Source organism: Labrus mixtus, chromosome 24, assembly GCF_963584025.1.
Source record: "Labrus mixtus chromosome 24, fLabMix1.1, whole genome shotgun sequence".
Lineage (NCBI taxonomy): Eukaryota > Metazoa > Chordata > Actinopteri > Labriformes > Labridae > Labrus > Labrus mixtus.
Genome location: NC_083635.1, coordinates 318,023 through 330,164, shown reverse-complemented (window position 1 = coordinate 330,164; position 12,142 = coordinate 318,023). Strand labels below are relative to the sequence as shown.

At 42.2% G+C, this 12,142-nt stretch overlaps 1 protein-coding gene across 1 annotated transcript in view; it reads right to left on the bottom strand.

The window, feature by feature from the left end:
- nid2a (nidogen 2a (osteonidogen)) overlaps positions 1-12,142 on the bottom strand; it is a 42,742-nt gene that overhangs the window by 4,294 nt on the left and 26,306 nt on the right. The window contains 20 exon segments of the mRNA XM_061032172.1: positions 557-714; positions 2,407-2,578; positions 2,673-2,802; positions 2,936-3,108; positions 3,198-3,298; positions 3,381-3,510; positions 4,659-4,764; positions 4,857-4,990; positions 6,033-6,138; positions 6,256-6,389; positions 7,016-7,121; positions 7,660-7,793; positions 8,915-9,020; positions 9,134-9,267; positions 10,072-10,177; positions 10,279-10,412; positions 11,227-11,332; positions 11,439-11,572; positions 11,733-11,838; positions 11,919-12,043. Of these exon segments, the coding sequence (XP_060888155.1) occupies positions 557-714; positions 2,407-2,578; positions 2,673-2,802; positions 2,936-3,108; positions 3,198-3,298; positions 3,381-3,510; positions 4,659-4,764; positions 4,857-4,990; positions 6,033-6,138; positions 6,256-6,389; positions 7,016-7,121; positions 7,660-7,793; positions 8,915-9,020; positions 9,134-9,267; positions 10,072-10,177; positions 10,279-10,412; positions 11,227-11,332; positions 11,439-11,572; positions 11,733-11,838; positions 11,919-12,043 (2,535 nt within the window).

Sequence of the window (12,142 nt, the reverse complement as noted above, 5' to 3'; positions counted from 1 at the left end):
TTAACACCAAACATTTTATTTTATTATTTTTATATATATAAATATATGTAAAATCTTCTTCTTTCCATTAATGTTGACACATATATATCTTTTTATTTTATTTTCCTCTCAATTTGCTTCTGTTTATTTCTCTTGCTACTTCCCACTCAGCCACTCACTTTAATGCATCACACTGCCACACACACATTCACACTTTTCTTACACACTACTTCAACTTACTACTTGACTTTTATTATATCTACTTTAATTGTATTTGTCTTTGCTAATGTTTTTTTCGTATTTTGATTTAGTTTATTTCTGTTTTTGCCTGTTTTTTGTTTATTTCCCATTGCTTTAATTGTCATGTCTATGTGCACATTTTTTGTTTTGTACTTGTTCACCTGATCACAATAAAAAAATAAAATTTAAAATAAGCTATAGTACCTAAACGCCTCCTTTTGTATTTGCTCTGACTTACAGGATGGTGCACACACACACATCCACTAAATGAACAGTGTGTCCATGTCACCACCAGGCCACCTGCTGATAACAAGAGTGTAGTAGAAGCTGTGTTTACCTGCATCGGCCCAACACACTTGTCCCAAGGTGGTGTCATAGGTGAGGGCGTTGGGCAGTCCGATCCCATCAGACACCACCACCCTGCGGTTCTGACCGTCCACGGAAGAACTCTCGATCTTTGGAGCCTCTCTGTTCCAATCGGTCCAGTACAGAGCTCTGCAGAAAGGAAAGACATGATCTCATTATGTGATCTGTCAAAGGATGAGGAAAGCCCTCTTCTCCCAGTTTGACTGGACGAACTTGTTGTGGTACTGAGCGCTGGGATCTGGCTAATATAAAGAGACAAGAGGAGTGCACATGTATGGAGGTCTCCAGGGAGCAGCTGTCTCCTGCTGATGAGGTGACGCTCAGGTTACTCTGAGCAACATGTGACCTTTGACCCCGTGCATTTTTTGAAGATGTTTTCATCTGTATATATTAGGAAAAAAATGACACACTTTTTTAGATTTTGAATAATGACTTTGATGTGTTTCAAATCTTTTTTTTTTATTGTTTTACATCATTCATAAAAAGTTGTGTGTGTGTGTGTGTGTGTGTGTGTGTGTGTGTGTGTGTGTGTGTGTGTGTGTGGGCTGTGTCTGACGCCTCCTCATCTGTACATGATGGTGTACATGTGGGCAGTCCACTGGGAACGACAGGTAATACACACCACATGAGCAATCAACTCACACACACACACACACACACACACACACACACACACACACACACACACACACACACACACACACACACACACACACACAATGTGTTTATGAGTGAGTGTGCGTTCATCACTTGATGAACGTACGGGCGAGCAGATGTTGTAGATGAAACATTTAAAAGTGCGTTCAAGCTTGTGCGGCTATGTGTCTGTGTGAGTGTGTGTATGTGTCTGTCAAAGGGCAACATGTGAAGGCTCAGAAATCACAGAGCACATGCTTAAGCATAAGTGTACCCGTGTGAAGCAGTAATTACCTTTAGGACTTGGCTTTTTGTCAAAACACACACACACACACACACACACACACACACACACACACACACACACACACAGGTGGCCTTCAGTGAGAAAATAACTGTCAAACCAATAACATGAAACACACATTTTCCGGGTTTATGATAGGGGTTATTGCTGCTCCGTTTAATCACTTGTGTTCACCACACACACACACACACACACACACACACACACACACACACACACACACACACACATTTTCACACATACACACATGCATACCTGTTGATTATGTGATTAGTTGCTATGATGAAAAGCAGATGTTATTCCTGGAGAGCTGACCGATGACAGCCCCATGCATACACCCCCATCTGTGTGTGTGTGTGTGTGTGTGTGTTGACTCAAGGATTAGTAAATCCTGCACAGTTTTCTTAGCTCAGTTGGGCTTTTTAAGTGTCAAAGAAAGCACTAAAAGTTACTTATGTCAGAATTAAAGGGACGCTCCACCTCATCCAGCTGATCTCCTCAGAGCAGCGTCTCATACTGATGAGGTCACGTTTAGGTCACAGCCTCACACACTTGGAAATAACCCTTTAACCTAAATGTCTTTAAACATAATCCAAACTGTACTAATGAATTGGAAACAGGCTGTGTTGACTCATTGCTGTTGATGCTAATGGGCTGAAAAACCATCTGGGGCTCTCTTCTGAAATCAAATCACTGAGGATATCATTCCTCCAGGATGTTACACTTGATGGCGAAGAGCGTGTGTGTATGTGGGTGTTTGTTTCTCTCTGTACATGTGTGCAAACTAAACTGTCCCTCAAGGCGTGGAGAGTTGGATGACATGAGTTTCCTTTCAAGACCGAAACAGAAAGACAGAAAGATCAAAAGAAAGAGGTTTTTACCCAGTTGAAGGGACCACTATGATGGCTCTGGGGTTGACCAGGTCTGTGTCGAACAGCGTCCGCCTCCCGCTGCCGTCCAGGTTGGCGCTCTCGATCATGTCGGGGTTGGAGTCGACCCAGAACATCAACCTGCGACTGGCGTCCACCGCCAGCCCCTCTGGACTGACCAGATCTACACAGAGGGGGTTAAGATCATTTTAGAAAGTCTTCTCAACATCTCAGGACTTCTGCGTCCATGTGTGAATGCAGCAGACTCGTCTTCTTACTCGTGTTAATGAGGATCTCCGGCTCGGCTCCGGGCGCCATCGAAGCTCTGTTGATTGTTCTTGCGGACAAATCGGTCCAATAGACTCGGTTCTCTCTGCAGTCATAGCCTATACCGACCACTATGGAACCCTGCAAACACACATACAGTGTTTTATTATACCACACTGTTACAGATTATTATTGACCTTGTGTTCTTTATATTTAATTTTCTACTTTCAGATTTTTTCTACATAATGGAAGCCGAGCGAGAGCGTTGTCTTACATGTAGAGTCAGCAGTGTTTTTGAGCGGGCCGCATCCAGCCGCGTCCCGTTGAGAGGCAGCGCTCCGATCTTCTGCCCCTGGGCGTACAGCAGGGTGATGTCAGTGTTTGGGGGAGGGGTCACGACCGGGTTGGGCAATGGGCGCACGGTGGGCGGGGCCACCGAGGGAAGGCCTGAGGCGAGAAAGGAGGGATTAAAAAAAATATGTCAAAGAGATTTTTTGAAGCAGAATATTGATAATGTGAACAAGCAGTTAGCTTACATGCTGGTTTGACGACATCGTGCGATCTGGTACCAGGGACCTCTCGCCCGTCCTGGTCTACACACCAGCAGTAAGTGGTCTCTCCATAACACTGGACAGGTCTGAGAGGAACATTCACTCTCTCAAGTCATTTGTCACAAATTGAATGATTGTGTTTTCTTGATGTCTGCGTGGTGTGTGTACCTGAACTGTCCATCTGCATCACACTGAGGCACGTACTGCTGCGCCTCTGGTTTTCCTCCGTAGTGCTCGATCAAGCTCGCTCTCCACCGCTCACACACACTCTCAGGACGCTGGGTCGGAGCTACAGGGACTGAGTGGGATCGAACACACATTAAGAACTAATGATATTCCAGCTTGACTTATACTACAATGACAGGTGGGTGTTTGATGAGCGGAGTGGGAAGACCCCTATGTTTACAAAGTCTCACATGTACACACACACTGTTTACCTCGTAAAGTCTCTTTAGTAACTCACTTTATGACAGAGCTTTAAAACTACACCAGAAACCACTTTAGACTTCCTCTAATGTTTATTCAGGCCTCTCTCTCTCTACTCTCTCTCTCTCTCTCTCTCTTTCACTCTCCCTCTCTCTCTCTCTCTTCCTCTCTCTCTCTCGTGCTGCTGTCCAGTCTGATGAATCACTTGGTTTCCCTTTTATTTACGTTTTAACCAAATGATGAACTAAGTTTAGAAGCCCCTGTGTCTCTGATGTTCTTCCCACAAATCAACAGTTTGTGGATTGTCCACTGAATAAATGTCATTTCAATCCTCAGGCTGCCGTTCTGAGCTGGCAATGAACTCTAATAATCATATGGGAACACATAAAAACAGACTAGCTTCCAGTAGATTTGGGTGTTTGGATCCTGGATCATGCTGCTAAATTTGTTGCAAATTGAATCGATGAAAAAAACACAAAGTGTGAGATTTGAAGCAGGGGTTTGCACGTGTGTCTGTACGATGTGCATCTGCAGGGCGGGGATGTAACACTGTTTTGTCACCCAGCTGGCCGGGCAGCCTGTCCTGTTTTGGTTTGGTTGCCCGGCAACAGCCTATAGCTCATCTTACCAAGAAATGACCACTTCAGATGTTTGTATGGTAATAAATGGAATTTATAGCGAGGGCTGAATTTATAGAACGGCCTCTTTGTGTACGTTAGAGTGGGCGAGAGAGCAGCACAGAGAGAGAGAGAGAGAGAGAGAGAGAGAGAGAGAGATTCAAGTGATTCCTTTTTCTGTGTAAACTGTTTATTAAGAAAATCTAAACAAAACAAAAATAAAATTGGTGGTTGAATTAGATATAGTGTGGAAAGCTGTTTCCGGCTTTTTCTACTATGCAAATGTCATTACACACTTTTAATACTTTACATCTAAAAATGAATATTACTTGGATTAATACAGCCTTGGCTGACTCAGACTCAATGACACTCAAAGTTTATCAGGACATGATTAAAGTCTCACCTGGTTTGTCACAGTCTTGAGGTTGAGTACCAGCTGAGGTCCTGGTTCCTGGTCTCTCCTGCCCTGTACTGTCCACACACCAACATTCCCCTGTAGAGCTGTAACACTGAGAAAAAAAGGAAAATGGCTCTTCTATTCTGTTTGAGTGATTCAAAACTGCATGTCAAAGCGAGCACTGTGTCAGAAAAGATGATCTACCTGCAGGGATGTGTACTGTCCGTTAGCATCACACTGAGGTGCATATGCTCCATATAAAGGATATCCCTCTGGACTGGTGGTCTGCACGCTGTCTCTGTGGTGCTCACAGTGAGTTTTAGGACGTTGAGGTTCATCTACAAAAATTACATTTTGAACATATTAAAAATTGCTCTTGGCGTGCCTGTACATAATAAAGTTTGACTGAACATCTTTCACAGATTAGCCAGTAATTTGATGTCTATGTCCTGTGTACTGTTGGTCCTTAACCCTCCTGTAGTCCTAGTGCATTTTTTGATGTTTAAAGTTTTTTGTGGATAATTTTGGCTGTGTTGATGCATATTGCATACATTTTGTATGTATTTTGGGGTGAATTTTACAATTTTATGAAAATGTATTTCTCCACTCTTTTTTACACTATGTTAAAAAAAAAATCACACCTTTAGTCCTTTGTAATTTTTTTGTGACACTGACTCCCATTGAAACGACATTTTTTTAATACACTGTCATTGTGGTGTGAAATTATTTTTTTATTAATTTTTTCATGGATCCATGATAGTGAGGGACTGGAATTTTAGTTTTTACTGTTTTACCAACATAGTTTCCAAAACAAAAGCCTGCTAGTATGTCTTTGTTTACACAGATGATATTACAGGGAAACAGCGCCAAAGGTGTTTGTTATAAACATTACACAAAATGTAAGGAAATTTGTGTTTGGTATATTATTTCTTTGTTGCAACAATGCTTCTTGGCAATCAATCTTATACAGTTGGAAAGCCTGTTTATTTCCCTTTTAAATGGTGCCACATTTGTAAGGAATATGCAATTTGTGGGATGAGCAGCAGAGCTGAGTATGTGGGTTGCGCCCATGAAAAACATGCCAAATCTTCTCTGCCAATGCCAAAAAGCATATTCTGCTGTTGACTCTTGTTTGGTGTCTTTTAATGGATTGGATGATTGAAACACAATGAATATTTGCTATGTATGGTGAGGACTGAAGTTAATAATAGTAACCATTAAAAGAAAATGGAACTATACATTAATAGATAATTTTTCTATGGCAGTCTTTATTGGAGCATTTTTATGCATGGTAGGGCGGAAGGTGTAACACAAATCCTCAGGTTGTAGGAGGGTTAAGATGACAGAACCAGGTGTAATGAGAAAGATGTTTAGCCTCACCTGGTTTGTCACAGTCTTTGGGTTGAGTACCAGCTGAGGTCCTGGTTCCTGGTCTCTCCTGCCCTGTACTGTCCACACACCAACATTCTCCAGTGGAGCTATAACACTGAAACAATGACAACATATTAGTAAGGTTTTTATCACAGCAATTCTTTTCAAGTTGCTTACAACACTAAAGAAAACCTTGGTTAAAACGGACTGAAATAAGTCAACAGATATGTACCTGCAGGGGTGTGTACTGTCCGTTAGCGTCACACTGAGGTGCATATGCGCCATATAAAGGATATCCCTCTGGACTGGTGGTCTGCACGCTGTCTCTGTGGTGCTCACAGTGAGTTTGAGGACGTTGAGGTTCATCTGGAAGAGAAAAAATGAAAACATTTGAACAAGTCTTTAGGAAACACAAATGTTACAGAGTATTATGCTAGCTTAAACACCTCCCCCTGCTCCAAAGCTCCATATAATGGCACTTTTCACACATGCACAAAACTGGCTGGACATTATGAACTAATACATTTTAAGCACAAAAAAGTACCATAACAGGTCATCACGTCCTCCTTCTCAAACTGTTTCTTCAAAATAAACAGGTAGTGGAGCTGTCGGTCAAACAAACTGGACCACACCCACATATTCATGAGAAGTGGTATAATCATGGTCTCCATCACTAACACTTGTGTGGGTGTACAGAGGCTTTAAGAAAGACAGATTCCTCACACCAACATCTTTCACAAAGTTTTTATTTTTTTAAGGCCTATTTTTCTCATAAACTGGTGTTCCACATGGTTTAGTGTTCGGCCAACTACAATTTCTCACCCCTACATCCCTCCTGCTTTATTTGGACAACCTTGATCCTTCCTGTAAGGGCTACTACAACTCTATTGAAGAACTACTCATAGCCCTCATGGACTACAATAAATGCCGCCTCTTTGCTCCCGGTTTAGATGTTGAAATAAGTCCTGTGCCACAACACTCAACAGTCTCACCTGGTCTTTCACAGTCCACAGGTGTTGAACCAGGTGGAGTCCTGGTTCCAGCTCTCTCCTCTCCCCTGTTGTCCACACACCAACAATGTCCAGTAGAGCTGTGACACTGAAATACACAATAAAAGCGCATCGTCATAACAGTCGAAAGACATTATGACTTTATAACAATAATTTATACTTTATTAATCCGGCGAGGGGGAATTCAGTTTTACACTCTGTTTAATGAACACACACATAGGCCGAAATACACACACACATGCACAAACAGCATCCTATGGACATGCATTAATCCAATAATCCAAATAATGCAGGAGGGATGTAGGGGTGAGAAATTGTAGTGGGCCGAACACTAAACCATGTGGAACGCCAGATTATAAGAAGAATAGTTTAAAAAAAGAAAGAAAAAGAACAGAGGTCTCAGAGTGAGGGGGCTGCACACAGCGAGCGCTCCAGAGCAGTTTTGGGGTTCAGTGCCTTGCTCAAGGGCAGTGCTCAGGAAGTGGACTGGCACCTCTCCAGCTACCAGACCAATTTCCGGACTTGGTCCGTGACTTGAGCAGACGACCCTCCGATTCCTAACCCAAGTCCCTACAGACTGAGCTACTGCCGCCCCATATACATCATACATGAACATCAGGTGTTACCTGTTGAAGGGTGTATTGTCCATTGGAATCACACTGAGGAACAAACAGTCCTGGGATAGGATATCCCTCTGGACTGGAAGCCTGTGCTCGGTCTCTGTGCTGCTCACAGGGAGTTTTAGGATGCTCTGGTTCATCTGGTTGTTAAAGATAGAAAAGAAAAGGATCACACAGATACTCTATGTATACTATATCAGGTCAGTTGGAACCCAACTATCATTAGAGATGTATAGTTAGTTTATAGACATGTGTAAAGGTAGACAACAATTGGATCTGAGTTTTGGATATTTAAAGTTCTTTTACACAAGTAATGGTCGTACCCAGGAAAGCATTTGTTTTACGTTTTCAATAAAGTAGATTAATTTTCAATATTGAATCTACTTTTTTTATTTAACTTGGCCTCTCAAGTTTGTGTTACAGAGTGCATCAGCCCTTCTTTTTTCAGTTATTTGTGGAAAACCAAATACTGTGCATTTTATGAAATCACCAAAGTAACGACCATTAATATGAATACACTTTTTTGAAGCATCCTCCAAATTCCTAATAAGCAATAATCATTGTAAATTGTGAATTCTTTATCCTTTAATGCTAGGACTTTAAATCACAGATAGGGACGCCAGATAGCCAAACTGTTGTGATGCCCCATGTGCTACAGTCCTCATTGCAGTGGGCTGCTGTCCTATCTATTCAAGGCAAAAGGGCAACCAAATAAAATCACAGCTACATATGGGGAATAGACGTGTGTTCATGAAAAACAGATGTTCTTCTAAAAGGCACATTTGAAAGGGATCACTGGGGGCATGTTCATCTTCTAACTCAAAGTTAGAATAGATTTAAAATCATAAAATCCATTCACCCCATATTCACCAAGTCCTCTTAAACTTCCTACAAAAAAATCACAGCTCAGGTTGCTTTTTGTAAACAGCCAAATGTATAAACCAAACCTCTTGTTAGGCTTTATCTTAAAGTTGAACTCTATCGCTGTATACCTTTAGCTTCTTACCACACACAGTCTGGCAGTGAGGTCACCTGTTTTTCCAGGCATTCCAACGCATTGACCCAATGACCTCGATAGTTCACCACTTACAAGGTTAGACTCACACTCACATAAAACGTCTGTTTGACTTGTCATTGAGCTGAGGAATTAGGCAGTTCACCAGGTCAATGTTTAGTAAGACAGCCTTGAGGAGAGATGACATAATGCACCTGCTGGTAAGAAAACAGCTTTAAGCGCTCACAGTGGAACCTGTTGGTTTACCTGCTTTGTCACAGTCTGTTGGTGGTGCCCCGGGTGAGGTCCTGGTTCCCGCTCTTTCCTGCCCATTGCCGTCTACACACCAGCAGTGTCCACTAGAGCCGTGACACTGAAAATTATACATTAAGTAATTTGAATTTAGCAACAAATTAGTAAATTTAGTAACATTTAAAACAATGAAATCAGTTCTGTCAGTTAGCAAATCAAAAGTAAAATTCTAACCTGCAGGGGTGTGTACAGTCCGTTAGCGTCACATTGAGGTACGTAGGCTCCAAGTATAGGGTACCGCTCTGGACTGGTGGTCTGCACGCTGTCTCTGTGGTGCTCACAGTGAGTTCTGGGACGCTCTGGCTCATCTAGGCAGAAAAAACTAATATTTATAGACACTGAAAAGCAAACATCCGCAAAAAAATTTGCATCGGAAAAAAGCGTCCAATTCCAAATCGCAGTTCCAATTTGATTCCAATTCTATAGACTACTCTCCCTTTATTCACATGCAGTGTGAAGATACGAGCATAATAAAACTCGCTAGCATTACCATGCTAACACAATAATGCAGCGTGAGTTGTTTTGGTTTCATGCTGGTGCTCAAGGGCGACATCTGCTGGATCCAAAAATCACATATAAAGCATTTAAGCTCAGATGGGAAGATTGACACGGCTCCCACATCTGTATGTTATATAACCCATTTTTTTTAACGAGATTGTTTATGTGAAGCTAGCAGGTGATTAGCTTGTCTCGTCACAAATTGCTTCCTAAGATGACACAAAAATAGCCAACCAGCATCCCTTAAGCTAACTGCTAGCATGTAACATTTTAACACCTACCAGAAAAAACATATTAATAAATATTACAAAACATTGTAGTCCCCATCTTACAGTTTTTATGCTAAGCTAATGGACATCTCACAGTTTTTATGCTAAGCTAATGGTCTGCTGGCTTTAGTTTAATATGTGTTGTACAAACAGGACTTTGGTACGTATCCTCTCACTTATTTAAAGCCAAAGGCAGAGAGCAAACAGGATCACTTCCAAAACCCTTGAGCCTGAAAGTTGAAGGGTGTCCATTCTTACACTGGGAGTTTCCTCTTTGTCAGATCTGGTGTGCTTGCAAAGAACAAAAACATCAGTCCTGAGTCTGAATACAGTCTTAAACTTCACCTGGTTTGTCACAGTCTTTGCTTGGTGTGCCAGGAGGAGTTCTGGATCCTGCTCTCTCCTGCCCCCTACTGTCCACACACCAACAGTGTCCAGTGGAACCATGACACTAAAACATAACAAATCCACGTCTATTAAAAATTAAAAAAATATGATTAAATTACCAATATTTACTCGCTTAGAACGAGAGAACAAATGACAAGCACTGACTTGTAATGATCTGTACTGTCCGTTAGCGTCACACTGAGGTACGTAGGCTCCGTCTATAGGGTACCCCTCTGGACTGGTGGTCTGCACGCTGTCTCTGTGGTGCTCACAGTGAGTTCTGGGACGCTCCGGCTCATCTAGGGAGGAACAGAATAACTATTAATGAAAGTGCTGCTGAGCTAAGCCGTTCCCCAGGGAACCTAAGCCATGATTTCTTTGTCATAATTGCTTTCAAATGCACTTTTTAAATTCATCTTTGCCCAAAACTCCCAAGCTTTAGACAACTTGTCCTCCCTCTTTGCTAACACTAATGAGGCAGTTCAGTTCTTTTTCTCTCCACCTTCTTGTTGCTGAGGCACACCCGGATGGTGTCATCTGCATATAGGAGCATGTTTTTGTCTAGATCCATGAAAACAAGTAGGTGTGCTTCAGCAGCTTATGTTACACTCTGCTGTGAAATCTTATATGTAACTGGATTACATGCACATAACATGCACACTGCTGGTTATGGTTAATCCAACTAAGCCCCCGATAAAATCTGTTGTATAATGTCTCTTGAGGGCCTTTGTCAACTCTAAGAAAATAACCTTAATGATGTCATAGTGATGTCATAAGGCAGCTTGGGGTTGAACACTAAAGAAACAAAACAAAAAGGTTACAAACTGGAAGTGAAGGTTTTGGAAGATGTGGGATTTTGTCTAAATGAATTAGCTTCACAGCTGCATTGTGGGAAATGTAGGATTGCATGTTTTTTCAACTAAACCTTTACCACAGACCTAAAAGGAAAGGATATAAATGCTGCTTCGACTTTATCTGTCTTTCTCTAACAGGTTTCTTTACTTTATGGAAGTGAAATACTAAAAAGCTGCACGACGGTCCACCTAGCGTTTCTTTCTGAGCGCCAGCGTCTTTTTTCAATAGTTTTCAATGAGCTATGAACCAATCCCTCACCTGGTTTGTCACAGTCTGTCGGTGTTGTATCAGGTGGTGTTCTTGTCCCATCTCTCTCCTGTCCATTATGGTCCACACACCAACAATGTCCAGAGGAACCATGACACTGTAGAATACATCAGCAAAAAAAATAAATCACAGAGATATCAGCTCAGGGTTGCATTCTTTCAGATGCAGGTTATGTCCTTTTAAACACTTCATTTGTGACATACCTGCAAAGGAACGTACTGCCCAATATCGTCACATTGAGGTACGAAGGCTCCGAGTATAGGGTACCCCTCTGGACTGGTGGTCTGCACGCTGTCTCTGTGGTGCTCACAGTGAGTTCTGGGACGCTCTGGCTCATCTGGGGAGGAAAAAGACAAAACTGTAAATATATATATATATATATATATACACCTTATTCTTCCAACTAGTAGAGAAACAGCTGCTTTGATATGGAGATGTTGCTCTCAGTGATTACTCATCTGATGGTTTTACAGAGAACAGGGGGATGTTTATCTCACCTGGTATGTCACAGTCTGTGGGTGCTGTACCAGGTGGAGTCCTGGTCCCCACTCTCTCCTGCCCCCTGCTGTTCACGCACCAACAATGTCCCGTGGAGCCGTGACACTGCAATGAATAAGTCCAGGTTGAGAAATGAGTCGTCGCTTCACACATCTCATCAGTCAGATATCAGACATTTTGCCCACCTGCTGTGATCGGTACTGTCCGTTAGAGTTACACTGTGGGATGAAGGCTCCAACACTCGGCTCCCCTCCGCTCTGCAGGTTATCTCTGTGCTGCTCACACTGGCTCTTAGGGCGGACTGTCTGACCTGTGGACACATTTGTTTTGGGGTATTTATGTTCCTATCAAACAAACTCTTTTGCTATGTATCCAGAGAACATACAGGGTTACTGTTTGAAAAGTCACT